The 14731-nt window shown below is 40.3% G+C and overlaps 1 protein-coding gene across 1 annotated transcript in view; it reads left to right on the forward strand.

Moving 5' to 3' along the window:
• The first annotated feature begins 1039 nt into the window (after window positions 1-1039).
• Window positions 1040-14731, forward strand: part of gabra4 (gamma-aminobutyric acid type A receptor subunit alpha4) — a 30875-nt gene continuing 17183 nt past the window's right edge. Inside the window, exons 1-8 of the mRNA XM_042225095.1 lie at window positions 1040-1392; window positions 1591-1765; window positions 1860-1978; window positions 4011-4078; window positions 4292-4512; window positions 5010-5092; window positions 9966-10109; window positions 10683-10835. Coding sequence (XP_042081029.1) covers window positions 1677-1765; window positions 1860-1978; window positions 4011-4078; window positions 4292-4512; window positions 5010-5092; window positions 9966-10109; window positions 10683-10835 — 877 coding nt within the window. The 5' untranslated portion in view covers window positions 1040-1392; window positions 1591-1676. The remainder of the gene's footprint in view (window positions 1393-1590; window positions 1766-1859; window positions 1979-4010; window positions 4079-4291; window positions 4513-5009; window positions 5093-9965; window positions 10110-10682; window positions 10836-14731) is intronic.

The raw sequence follows: 14731 nt of genomic DNA on the forward strand, positions 1-14731 counted from the left end.
GTGTGTGTGTACGTTAAGGGCACAAATGTTAACACAATGATGCACCAGGCACAGTAATTTAAACACTGGCCATACTCACAGGAAAAGGTCATCATTGCATAATAAGGCAAACGTTACTTTTCCTACAACTCTACATCTGATATTTCGAGGCATTTGCTGAATGAATATTGTTACAACCTCTTTTTTTACCCTATGTCCAAAGTGCTTCCATTAAAAGAGCAAACTGCAATAAATTGTCTAAAAAGAAAGAAGGAAAAAACACACACACACGCTGGACGAAAGCCGGGCCCCACAAAGAACACACGTATTACTCATCCCCCACAGAGCCGCCTTGCTTTAGTGTATTGTGGGAGGGCTGGGGTGGGCGGCTGTGCAGGGGATTGGGAGCTGCGGTATAAGACTGCATGACTTCAGCCTGCATGTAATATATCTACATGATGTTTTTTCAGCTTTGCTTTGCACTAAGTGGCTTCTGTTTCAGCTAAAATTAAAAAAAGTAAAATGTGCATGTGTGCGTGTGTGTGTGTTCACTTCAAAACTAATCAGGAAAGCCAGTGTGGTGGAACCCAGACATCTTGTTTATCCTGAGATTTACCCGCACTTCACCTTCAGCTCCACACACACACACACACACACACACACACACACACACACACACACACACACACACACACACACACACAGTTTACACACCACACACACACAAGTGAAGGTCTTGTGCTTGTCCCAGGTGCAGAGAAATCTGTGAAGCAGCATGTGGCTTGTCCCAGTTCCTCTACAGTACCTGTGTGCCTTTGTGTGTGTGTGTGTGATTGCGTATTGCGACAAGACTGACCCATTTGAATCTTAATACAGGCGCTCACCATTGCATTCCTGAAACTAGTTCAACATGTAGGCTATAGGCTGCGTGCGACGCTGTCACAGAGCAGCGATGCTGAGGTCAGAGTGAGAAGATCTTCATTTGTTGGAGATTTGGTGACTAAAAAAAGTACACTTTTTTTCTTAGAGCTGGAAACTGAATGCAAAAAGATGTTGATGGGTGGAGGCGGAGGGGCTGAGATGGGCTTTGAGGAGATGGAGAAAGCCTCTGCTTCCTGCTTCTCCAGTTTTGACAGCAGGGTGAAGTCAGAGATGTGACTCTTGTGAGCTTAAGCTATTTCAAAGCAGCGCACGTCTAATCTGTGTCCTGACCAAAGGAGGTGCGCGTGTGTGTCTGAGAGAGAGAGAGAGAGAGAGAAAGCGGGAGAGGAGGGAGAGAAAGAAGTGAGACACTGAAGCAAACAGAGTGAAGAAGAGAGGGAGAGAGGGGAAGGACTGTTTGTGTGCCTGGGTGCTGAGCAGCAGCAGAGCAGCTTAGATGCGGACCAGAGGTGACCAGGGCTCGGGGTGAAGGTGTGTGCGCGTATGTGTGTGTGTGTGTTTGTGTGTGTGCGCGCGTGCATGTGTGAGTTTGTGTTGCGCGCCTGGCAGAGAGACTGCAGGATCGGGAGGAAAAGGGCTCTCAACTTCCCTCTTCCTCTCTGCGCCGCTCTGCCCTGTGTCGCTCCCTGCCTACTGCTCCTCTTTCCCTTTTTTTACTCCGGGACACAGGCAGCTGCTGCCGCTGGTAGTGGTGCTGCTGCTGCTGGTGCTGGTGGTGGTGAGATGTGAAGAGGCTTGAAGTATGGCATGTAAGGATGGTTTCTGCCAAGAAGAAGGAGATGGTGACAGCGATGCGCCCCGCGTTTACTCGGACCCTCTTCTACTTTTTCTGTTTGCTGACTTGGTGAGTCTCTGTCCGCGGTGCTGAAACCTGCCGCCGAGCTGTGTTTTTAGCCCTCAACTTACAAGTATCCCGATTTTCTTCTTCTTCTTCATAGTATGAAGAAAATCTCTGCGCAGACAAAAAAGGATGAAAGGATCTATCCGGAGAATTTCACTCGCATTTTGGACCGACTTCTGGACGGCTATGACAACAGGCTGCGACCTGGATTCGGAGGTATTTTAGAAAAATGCGCACTATTTTTGCGCACTATTGAGAGTGTTCTGCAATAAAAGTAGTCATATCAGCTATGTAACCATTCGGAAATATCCAGAATCTTCAAACCACCAGGTGAAATTTTATTTCTTCTGTAATTTATGCTACTTTTTAAAAATTTATTTTTAAAAGCCATACCTCGTAGCTCTAACCACATTATCGAGTAATAAAAGCATCCGGTGACATCTTTAAACCACTAAAAAGGGAGCTTCGCTTGTTATTGGACTTTTTAATGTAAGAGAACGTAAAATGTACTCTAAAGATAGCTGCAAACTCACTGCTGAGCAACAAAACACCCCATTAGTGTGGTTTAAATCAAGTCAGTTCCACCCATAGTAATCATACTACACCCCTGAAGCGCTCTAAATGAGCAGAGGGAACAATCCACTTGCTGAGGGAGGCTAAAGATTTCAATTTTGGTGTATTCTATTTATATAGCTCAAAGCTGCAGTCATCTCAAGGCACTTGATACTGTAAAGTAAAGCTCCTGCAGGGGTGGAGAGAGAATGTCATTGATCTGTGAACAAGCACTTGGTGATGGTGGGGAGGAAGAACACGTTTCTAAGAAAAAAACATAAAATGACCATCAAATATGCCATAATTAAATAAATGTGCACTTTTATTTGCACAGCCTAACAGTCTACAGCCTGAACCATGAAATAATTGCCAGAAAATTCCAAGTCTTTGAAACTGGTTTTTATTGAAGCTGAGAAATTTTATGTTAAATGGACGGCTACTTGAGCACTCAGAGCACTTTACACAACATGCCTTATTAATCCATTCATACCCATGCCAGCACCTTTCTTTTTCTATGGCAAAGTGTTTTCTTTTTAACATCCATACACATTCACACTCTAATGAGGTCATCTAATAATAGGAAGGTTGGTGGTTTGATCCCTGGCTGCTCCGGTCTTCATGGGAAAGATGCTAACCCCAAGTTGCTCTTTGATGGATCCAATAGAGTCTGTCTATGAATGTTAGACAAAAAGCACTTAACCAAAGAAAAAACAGTGCTCGCATGTGCTTGGGTATGAATGGGTGAGGCAAGTTGTATAAAGTGCTCTAAGTGCTCAGGTAGAGTAGAAAAGTGCTATACAAGAACTAGTCCAGTAACCATTTACCAGTTAACACTCAGAGAGCAACTTGAGGTTCAGTTTCTTGCCCATGAAGAAACTGCCCAAGACTGAAGAAGCCAGGGGTTGACCCACCAACCTTAGTAGACAGCTCAGCCCAGTAATTTGCATCAGATTTGTATCAGACTGGCATTTCTATGCAGCTGTTTTAGGTTTTTTGGGGGAAAAAAATGACAGGTCTCTAAAACTCATCTGTCAAATACGATGCACTTGGCATTGCAGGGTTAAGACTGTAAAATGAGCATGAACGCTTTACTGAAACTCTTTAACAGCATGGGGGAAGTAGAAAGCCGACGACATGCATGACATGTTTTCATGGGAACATTATGGCAACATTTTAATGACCTTTTTCTCTACAATGTTTTATGTGATTTGCATACGCAACATACTGCTTTGTGGTTCAGTGTATCACAACACGAGCACTGCTGAGTTGTGCACAAGCCTGGTAGTTGTGCCCACTGAAGATGGGCCTCTGAGCTGGCACGTTTGAGTGAGTGTGGTTAAATAATTGTGTGTATGTCAGCGCACAAACATCCTAATGCACAGTTCAAGTTCTAAAAGTACAGTTCTGGGTTTCTACGGCCATATTTCTCAAAGAGATGCCTCACTGCTGGTTGTAAAGCAGCCTGTCAGCAGAGATGTTCAGACATGCAGGCGTACCAGCTTCGCTTTAAAGTGAACAGAAAGGAAACAGCAACAAAGGCGCTACAGCTCTGGAAGAGATAAGTTACTGCAAGGCTTTTAGATTGGCTAAACAAGTATGAATAGGACTCCTGTCTTTTTATGACCGCGACACTGAAGGATTTACACCAGTAAACGGTCATTAAATGTGACACTTGTCTGTTTCATTATCTCAACAGGTCCTGTGACTGAGGTCAAGACTGACATTTATGTGACAAGTTTTGGGCCTGTCTCAGACGTTGAAATGGTACCTATCCTATCTCATGTTTGTTTATGACTTTCTTTTTGTTTATTCTAAATTGAGTGTCAAACTACAGAAGACACAGAGATCAATACTTGAGGATAATGACTATCTTGCTCAACCAAGAGCCACTCAACCAAGCCTGCTTTATGTTTGGATGAAAAACCGAAGCAATTGCTTCCAGCTGGTCTTATTTTTGGTCCTTTTTTCCCATCTTAGGAATACACAATGGACGTATTTTTTCGCCAGATGTGGGTAGACCGGAGGTTGATGTACGAGGGCCCAATAGAGATTCTCAGGTTGAACAACCTGATGGTAACAAAGGTGTGGACACCGGACACCTTCTTCAGGAACGGCAAGAGGTCCGTCGCTCACAACATGACGGCGCCCAACAGGCTGTTCCGCATCATGAAGAACGGCACCATCCTCTACACCATGAGGTACTTATATTAACTCCAATAATATGCCAATCTACAGATTGCAGCCAGCTCTAATTTTGCATCCATCTAAAAAGCCTGCTTGTGTTAGTTACACTTCATGTATTTGTTTTCTCTTTTTAGTGTTTTTTGCTCATTAAAATGGGATAGGAGGGATGACAGACTTTGTTTGTTATAAAGCAATGAAAGAGATTTCCTGTGAAATCAAAAACCCGCTCTCGCTGTGTACACAGTAGAGAGCTGTGTGGAGGCAGTGCTCAAACTTTCACATTCATTCAGGAGAGCAGTTGATTGTTTGATAGTAATTGGCCTTTTTTATATAAAGATCAGCAGACTCAATGATTGCATAGCAACAATTGAAAAACCACCTTTGTTTGTTTTAAAATACCTGAACAAATAGAACCATGTAGGCAGTAGTTTTTGGTGTACCTTTTAAAAGAAAGCCCTTATTGCCTTGTTATTGGTTCTAAGTCAAACGCTTCTCCTCTGTTCTGCAACAGGCTGACGATTAGCGCCGAGTGTCCCATGAAGCTCGTGGACTTCCCCATGGATGCACATGCATGCCCCCTCAAGTTTGGCAGCTGTAAGTTCTTTGTGTGTGAGTTGGTGACATCAGCATCAGAAAACTTTATTGACACACAGTTTGCACAGTTGCTTTGTTACAACTGCAACATATATAGTTTATAAAAGGGGGAAATTAAGTGGAAGTAATAGTAACAATATGACATATAAAAAAAGCATTTTTCAAACATAAACTTATTGAAAACATGCAAAAATATGCAAACAGATGAACAACACTTACAACACCAGGAGTTTAGTGTAGAGTACTAATGTAGATAGATTAGATGAAACTTTAATAATCCCTCGGGTGGGTTCCTCCGGGAAATTCGGTATATGTACAAAGTCAGTATTTTATCCATCCATCCAATAGGATTTATTATTAATATTAATGGTATTATTTAAATATAAACTAAATGGACAGAAGCTGAGATGAGGAGAAAGACATGATGATTTATTTTCTTTTTATATAGCTACATCATGACAGGAAATAAATGGTACCATTTTAGTGAGCCTCCTTTCAATGTTCTGGCTGTGCTACAAGAGAGAAAACAGGAAGAGGCTGCTGATTAGGTCTGACAGGACAAAGTGATCCAAACATGCATGTAAGATTACTGTTAACCTCTAATATTCCTGCAGTGCCTTTGAATGAGGAAAAGGACTCAAAGTTTAAAAAAAAATCTATCATTTTATCAGAATGTGAATTCTGTTCGTCCTCAATGTTTTGTCAAATGATTTTATTAATAAGTCATTATCACAGTGAAAATTTGTACCTGAGTAATAACATAACATAACAGCATTGTAGCATTGTAAGTCTGTTACTTTGGGAAGACGTGAGTAATGGAAGTATAATTTTTAAAATTAAATACAACAATTAGTGATATGTAAACACAATCAATATCCAGTCCTTGTGTATTCTCACTCTGTTGCATGTTTGACAGTCTAACATAAAAATAAACAAAATGCTGCCTGAGCAACTCGACACAGAGTAACTCAGTGTGACAGAGAGTGTAGAAAATTTTAGTTAAGATTTTTAATCTAAAGCTGAAATCCTGGAATTTCACCAGCACTCCCACTTTGGACTTTGCAATACCAAAGAACAGCTGCACACTATGGCAGATGTACACAAAGAAAAAGCACTCTGAAATGATCATTTTTAAATGGAAAGTGAACCATCAAAATACTTCCAGTTAATTAAAAAATAATCAGTTTCATCACCTCAAAAATGAAGAAAATGTCACAGCAATGTAAAATACTGGAGTAAGTCAATTCAGTTAAATTACTTTTTGAGCTAAACATACAAGAGTACAGTAGAAGTGTAAGCAAATAAGCCACTTCTGGTTCTTTACTTCTTGTAACTCAGATAAACGTGCACATTAAAACAGGTGGCAGTGTAATGAGCGTGTAATACGCAAAGATCTGATGTGAGTTACCTGGATGATTATTTTGTAAATCAGTTGTATTCCACTCTAACACAATTGAAGTGACTTTATTGAAAGGACAAAAAAAGCTGGATTCTAAGATGAATAGTGTGATTCTATTTCAGGACGCCATGCTTCCTCGGCCGGACAGCTGCTGTGTAGCAGTCGGTTAGGATAGCACGACCACTTTATAAACAACCAAATAAGAGCGTTTAGACTGAATCTGAATCTAAACTAAGCAGAGTGGGTAAAAAAAGAGAAAACACCAGTGGAAGGCTAAGACAAAGAAAATATTTTCCTAGCTCAGTTCATGAAGCCACTTTCCTCCTCTTGGTACTGAAATGGATGCTGTGCTGAAAAGGAGCGCTAAAGAGCTGAGCAGAAAGCGACTAAATGCTATAGTTAATAATGAAACGTTTCATTCTTCATCGTGAACAATAAACGCCCAACTCAGCACCAGTGTTCACAGTGGGCCCACTGGTCAGCAGAAATGACTTATTTCAAATAAAGGAGCTTCTCAAAAAACGAGCAGCTGCGTCTTATCAGAGAGCAGCAGCGATTTGAAGATTACATCTGCAAGAGAAAGGAGAGGAAAAAAGACAACGAGTTTGCCTCTACACCCGCTGTCAATTACCCAATCTGGTGACATTGCGGAGGACAAATTCACATTCCTCGGTTATTGTCATCCCCCCTCCTCCCGTCCTTTCACCATCCTGTGCTTCTGCTGCTAGCCTCCAGTCAGGAGGAAGCAACCATGGATCTGATGTGGCCTGAAGCGAGGGAAAGGTCAGAATCCCTTCCTCTGCCTCAGGATAGCGCAGACCTATGCAGCTATTTTCCATAGCCGGTGCATGTGTGCGCGTCGATGTGTGCCTGCGTGCTAATTTTCTCGCTGTCTGCCCTGCCTTCATTTTTCCTCCATCTCTCCCCCTCTCTCTCCTCTCACCGTCTCCTTTTTCTGTTTCTCCATCTGGACTTGTGTGCACAGGCACTGCGTTCCACTCCATGACACACCAGAGTCATTTCATTTTGGCAGCACAGTTGGTATCCTGCCGATATGGAGTCCCATAGGGAGTGGCAGGCCAAGACAACTGGCATTTTGTTTTGCATTCGCACTCTGGTCAACCTCGCCAGTGAGAATACAGAATACAGAAAAAAAAATCCGCACAAAAAACAAAATAAAACAGAGGGGAAGCAACAACGGGGAATAAACAAACTTGTAATATAATGTGTGACAGTTACAACTTTAATTAGACACAAAGTGGCAGCTTGAGTCTTTACTAATTGGACAGTTTTACTGTTATCATATATTTTTACTTTCATTTGTTCTGATGTCATGGTGTGGTCCACAATTACCAAAATAGATTGTAAAACCTGCACTGGAATCGTTTTCTTTATGCAGATTAGTGAATTATTCATGCTAGAGTGGAGGTGAGATGATGAGTCAATCTGGTAGAACCAATAAAAAATTATTAGTGAAAAGTTTTTGGTGGAGACTTCTTGTCTGTTTTTGTTGTGATTCACTTAGAGGGGACTGTCTACATTTTTACACCAATAAAACCTGTTTGAAACAAAAAGATATGTTTTTGACAAACTTTACATTTTCATATGTAAATTTGAGCTGGCACACTGAACTTCTCTGAGACTAAATAAATCGAGCATAACATTCAGCCACTAAAATGTTTTTCTGTTCAGAAATACAAGCAAATAACTGTAAAAATACATTTTTCTGCTTTTTTGTAAAACAGTACATACAAAACATAAAAATTTACTTTGGTAATTACCAATTTACTACTGTTACTGTAGCGCAGATGAGGCATAAACCTCACACAGGATGGTGATCTAATACTCTGCATATTTTAGTTGCATTTTACTCAAAATGATTGTCTCATGTTTATTAAGGGTGAAGAAACATATTTTGAGTGTAACAGGGACATTTGAGGCCCCACCCAACTGCTCTTTTCTGTTTTGAGAGGGGCAACCAATCAGCCAATCAGTTCCTCCAAATTTTCATTTCAGACACAGGATGAACTGAGGGGCAGCACTAAGGCCCAGTGTAAGACAAATAGGGATTGATTTTAATTATGAGTCATGCAAAGCTACTCTAGTAGAATCTAATAATAAGAATATCAACTTTATTAACAGGAACCTTTAAAGACCTCAAATGTAGGAATATTGGACACGACTTAATTAATTGAATTATCTATAACATATCCTACTTAAATCAAAAAAATATTTATTATATTAATCAATTATTAGTTTATTATAATATATTTAAGCATTAACACTAACGTTGATCTTTTTTTGTGTGTGTGTTTGTTTGCTTTTTGTGTTGCTTCATGGGTGGACATGCAAATCAATTTCCCATTGGGGACAATAAAGTTACCGTTGAACCTTTATCAACAGACAAAGCAACAACTGTAGAGATAAAGGTTATTATCAATTTGACTTAGTTGTCATTTCTTTAAATTTAGGCAATAAAATAAAGGCAATATAATACATGCTGCATATAAAATATATTAATTCAACTTAGTTTCACTACACCAACCCACCAAGGAAGTAGAGCTTGTCTTTTAATGGGAAGGTTGGTTCACTTCCCAGTTCTTCCAGTAAGCATACTGATGTGCTTTTGAGCAAGATAACAAACTCCCAACCTGCCCAAGCATCTTTCAGAATAAAAGGCTTGGAATAAAAACGCTCTGAGTAAAAAAGTGCTACATACAGTTAGATCCACAGGTTTGTGGATAATGACACAATAATAATTTTGCCTCTGTACATCAACACAGTGGAATTAAAAGCTGAAAGTCTGCAACAAATTCATCTTGGATTTTTGAGTTCAAGTTCAAACAAAATAACTGGATTCAGTAGTTTGGAATTATGGCCATTTTTATACATAATCCCTCCAAAAACGTATGAACCTAACGGCAAGCAGCCACGTCACCAGGAAAATGAAGTCCGGGTAAAAGCTGGCTAGTAAATGAAAACTTGTGTTGTTGCACCGGCCCAATAAATGCAGACGTTTTAAGTTTAGCAGCAATTTCCACAACAGTTGACAACAGACAAAATAACTAATGTGTAGCTCGTTCCTAATGGTTTCTGGTTTAATGCACTTTTACATAACAATATGCAGAATTTGTTCCAGGAATAGCAACCCCATTATCTGAGAAGCAAAAGCAGAAGTGCTAGAGGATGTAGCATTTATCACATATACAAACAGTGTGAAGAATGGCAATCCAAAGGAAAACAGGAGAAAAGTGGTAAAGGGGAAAAGGTGCTATTAACAGCTGGTTGGTGACAAGAAGAAATCTACAGTGATGATAATGTTTCAATTATATCAAAGTAAAACCTGCACACATATGGACAGTTTACAGTATACAAAGAGCTGCTTTCTTCTGAGCATCTTATGTTTTTCTGCTGCACTGCTCACAGCTTACAGTCAGTGACTCATGTCGGTGTGGCTTTGCTGTCTGCCCACAGATGCCTATCCTAAAACGGAGATGATCTATACTTGGACCAAAGGGCCTGAGCATTCAGTGGAGGTCCCTCCAGAGTCCTCCAGCCTCGTTCAGTATGATCTCATTGGCCAGACGGTCTCCAGTGAAACGATTAAATCCATCACAGGTGAGATTTGCTCATCCTTTCACCGTCCTGCTTTATCAACCGAGTTACAGTGAACGCTCGAGGAATAATGGGACACTGCTGTTCATTTATCACTTTTACAAAAGAGTCTGCTTTTTTTATGAAAGAAAAGATCCACATCTGTCTGAGCGCATTATATTGAATCATACTTGGAAGATTTGCCAAGTCTACACTGTGTTTCCACAAGACAGATTTGGGCGTCGCATATTGGGGGGATATAGAGTTTTGACACTTGCACAGACATGACAGTGGGTCTACTGGACCATGGCTAGCACACAGTCTTGTGAAATGAAACCCTCAAACATCATGCGTTGAGACATTTCAGAGCCAGTTGGCTCGCAAAAATACTGAAAGCCCCACACACCACACCAAAAAAAAAAAAAAGATTTTAGCAGCAGAAAGCTACAACAGAGTGCAAATGGACACAATGTAGAAGTGAGGGGAGAAAACCAGATCAAATGTGACATCTGTCTGGAGCTGCATTAATGAAATCTGTCAGCCTGCAACTTCAAATTCTTTGTTAATGAAACTAATTCATTTCTGTTGATCCCCCAGGTGAATATGTGGTCATGACGGTCTACTTCCACTTGAAACGTAAAATGGGCTACTTCATGATTCAGACGTATATCCCCTGCATAATGACAGTAATCCTCTCCCAAGTGTCCTTCTGGATAAATAAAGAATCAGTCCCAGCGCGCACAGTTTTCGGTATGTAGACTTCACACAGCATTCATGCTGCACTGCCTTTCTGCTCCTCTCTCTCTGTTTATTTGGTGCCTGCATGCCAATGGAGCAATCAGAGCTGGAGTATCTATTCAGTCAACACAACAAGGCGATGCTTCAGCACGCGGTGATTACGGGAAACAAAAAGTTTCCCATTCTATTTTATTTTCACCTCGTACAGTAATTCTCTAAAATATGTTTGGCTCAAAAAGCATTTACAAGCAGTAATACTGCACGTGTGGTTGAAATAAACATTTTTAATCAGATGGGGAAAGATGTCCTCCTTATTGTAGTTGCTAATGACAAGCGTTTCCTGAGTAAATTATTCTTTTTTAAAAATGCCTAAACCACTGGCTCAGTTCAGGAATGCCAAGCCCAGTGTTTTTCCATCACTTCCCATTCGCTCTTGTAATGCTTCTGTCATGGATTTGCTGTGTGGAAGGAAGGATGTAGGACCCAAACGCAGGACTCAGAAACGAAAGCGTGAACTAAAAGAGGTAGCTTTATTTTGGCCATAAATAACTTACTTCAAATACAAACCTAAACTGGAAACAAACCAGGACCAGTAACTAGGAAATGGCTGAAAACACAGAGGAAAACACACCAGGAAGTAACGAGGGAATGGAAAACAGGAAGAAAGCACAGCTGGGGCTAATCTGAGGCCCTTTCTCAATTCTCAAGTACGCGAGTACGTACTCGCGTTCTCGGCAAGTACGGACTCGCCGAGAACGCGAGTACGGACTCGCGATTTGTACAATTGGAACACCCTCGTACTTGATGATGTCACACACAGGTCCGGAGTTTTTACTGCCGTCCCCTCTTAATTTAACTGTGAGTAATATGTTATGAAGCTTAACTTTAATCACAGCCAAACCGGTTTACTCAGGAACAAATAAAACACTGAAATAAACCAAACATTAACATTTAGAAGTGATCTAAGTGACTTATATATCATGTTTAACCTCAGTAGTGAAATCTCTATTAATAAAAATAGTGTACATGCACATACGTGTACATACCTTAATAAAAACAAGCAGGTGAGATGTTAGAACGCCTTTATTTTTATTGTAGTGGACACTCAATACAATAGACAGCTACTGGGGTTTGGGGTTTGTTTAACCTGAGTAGCGAAAAGACCGCGGGGGGTGGGGGGTGTTGAAAACGAGACTGGCAATGATAAATCATGATGAAATCAACAACAAAACAAAAAACCCTGGGTCACCGATCCCGGACCAGGACAGCTACAGTCACACTAAGTCACAAAATTACTGCACCAGTATGGAACAAACTCATGATGTTTTTGCCTTTGAAATGGTTTATTTAAAGACCAGGTCCACAATTTGGTGCATCAAGATGGTGATAATTAGGTGGTGTCAGTGTGCTATCAGTTTGAATGGAGTCAAGTTGGCAGCTACGTGCAGTCTGTTTGTGACGATACAGCAATTAACGTTCACAAATTAGCCCAAATAACAAATCTGTTGCTTTCTGCATCGACTGAAATTCACATTGACTAAGAAGCTCATAGATCTGAAACAGAAAGTCCTCCACAAATAGTGACGTAGTTGCTGCAAAATGCAGATTTAACTGCAGAATTACACACAGCAACCTTGCTTTTATATAGGAACATAACCAAAATACAACCAGCTGAGTTGATGGACTGATGGACACAGACCGACTCAGACTGACTGAAAAAGTTGTCAATCTGCATTTATGCGCTGGACAGAAATTATTTGCAAATGTTTGAGTCCAAAGGGGACTTTAATTTTGTGGAGACAGGTTGCCTTCCAACAACTACCCGTGCAATCACATTGTGACCAAAAGTGGTCTTCCACAGATTGAGAGAACTACTTGCAAAAAATGCCATGCAGTCACCGGGTAACCATGAATTTTTCCTAGATGCCGTCCAGTTTTGTCTTTAGTGTGACTAAGTCCTTTACACTCTGTGGGATTTCCAATGAGCTTTTCTTGTCTTAAGCTCTCTTTTTCAGTGCTGTGAGCTTTAATCTGATTTCCTATTGTGAGTCATGGGTCGGCCATTTGTTTGTTTGTTTGTATTTGTTCTGTGTTGTCTAAGAAAATATGTGTTGTCTAAGGTCATATGGCTTGTTGATGAATTTCACAGTCAGCGCTAAGACTACCGGCCCTGTTAGCGGTCACGTTAAAAACCTCCCCTGTCAAACTCGACATGATCAACAAACTTCTGTTATCTTTTCATTTGTTCTGTAACTTAATTTATAGCTAATTTTGTTTGCTTACAGTCAGCAAAATAAGAAACTCCTTCTGAATTCATAATTTAAACGGTTTGTAAAGAAGTGAACAGTCTATTATTTAAATTTGATTTAAAAAAATAAAAATAAAATAAAGTGCAGCCTTACCTAATGTCCACCCGACTGTTACTCATTTTATATTAAGATTTAAAAATCTAGTCGGTATTGGTATGAAGAGTAACCTTCAATAATGGTAATAAATCACACAGCAATAGTACATTCATGTAGTTGTAAAAAGCATGATAATATATTAAGTAATCCAAAGTATTCAGAATACGTTACTCTCATTGAGTAACTTACCTGTATACTTTACAAAATACATTTTGGGGCATGTAATCTGTAATCTGTAGTGGAATACATTTGAAAAGTAACCATCCCAACAGTGAACATGACACATAAACCAGGGGACATGGATAACTAACTAAGACAAACTAATAATAATACTAGGACTTAGTGTTATCTCCTAAATAATACAAAACACCTAAACTTCAACCCTTAACTTGACAATAGCACATGATATTAACATAAGAAATCAACAATTCAAACATAACACAAAATACCCCTGACAAAAATAAAATTACTCCTCCTCAGTCTCCTAAATTCAGTGCATCCCTTAGAAGGAAAATAAGAAACATAAATAAATAAGAATTGTACCAAAACGTAACACAAAATGAAACTGACAGGGGAGTGCTTTCAGTTTTGCAGTGTTCTGCATTTCTGTTAATTAAAACGTCTTTGCAGGCGACACTGCATTTCTTCAATTGGCCTAAGTACATCTAAAAGCAAACAAATAAAATAAAGGCCTTACTAAATTCATTGTTGATGTAAATAAAACTCAAAGTAAAGTACCTGACCTATCTACCCCTGCTTTGTGTACTGCACATGTTTTGTCACTTAGTTGGGGAGGGAATAACATCTTTTTCCAGTATGTTGACCATTTTTCTGAAGCCTTCTAGGGTCCAGCTCTTTGCCTTCTTTTGTGGCAGACATTTGAATTTTGTTGCATAATCTGTCTTTGAATACAGTGGTACTCCTCCAGACAGAAAACAAGCAGTGCAGTGCAGGGAACAGCTGTGATTGGCACATGCAGACTTGTGGTGAGGCGCTGATGTAGGGAGCACTCGATTTACTTTTGCTTTCCATTTTCAGTATCGCTCAGTAACTGTGGGAAGCCAAAATCGTGATTGAGATTAAACTCTGAATAATTGTGCAGTCCTAATCCTTAAATACTTGCCAATGAAACTTTCGTTCGATAATATACTTGATCCAAATTCTTGCTGGTCAAAAGGGGATTAAATACGTTTCTCCCTCACTAAAACTTGGATGGGTTGAGAACGACTCGGTGTCCCCCCCAGATGAGTTGGAAGAGGTGGCCATGGCGAGTCTGCTTTGACTGCTGCCCCCTCGACCTGAACTCAGATAAGCAGAAGAAAATGGATGGACAATCCCAGATCACGTTCTGCCTGTAGTACAGTCATTAAAATATTGCATTTTCACACCAGAGCTACTCTATCATTAAAGTGCTCTAAAGCAGGGGTGCCCAATCCCAGCCCTCGAGAGCTACCGTCCTGCAGCTTTTAGATGCATCCCTACTCCAACACAGCTGAATCAAAT

Source organism: Haplochromis burtoni, unplaced genomic scaffold (genome assembly GCF_018398535.1).
Source record: "Haplochromis burtoni strain Fernald_Lab_line unplaced genomic scaffold, NCSU_Asbu1 Contig_159, whole genome shotgun sequence".
Taxonomy (NCBI): domain Eukaryota; kingdom Metazoa; phylum Chordata; class Actinopteri; order Cichliformes; family Cichlidae; genus Haplochromis; species Haplochromis burtoni.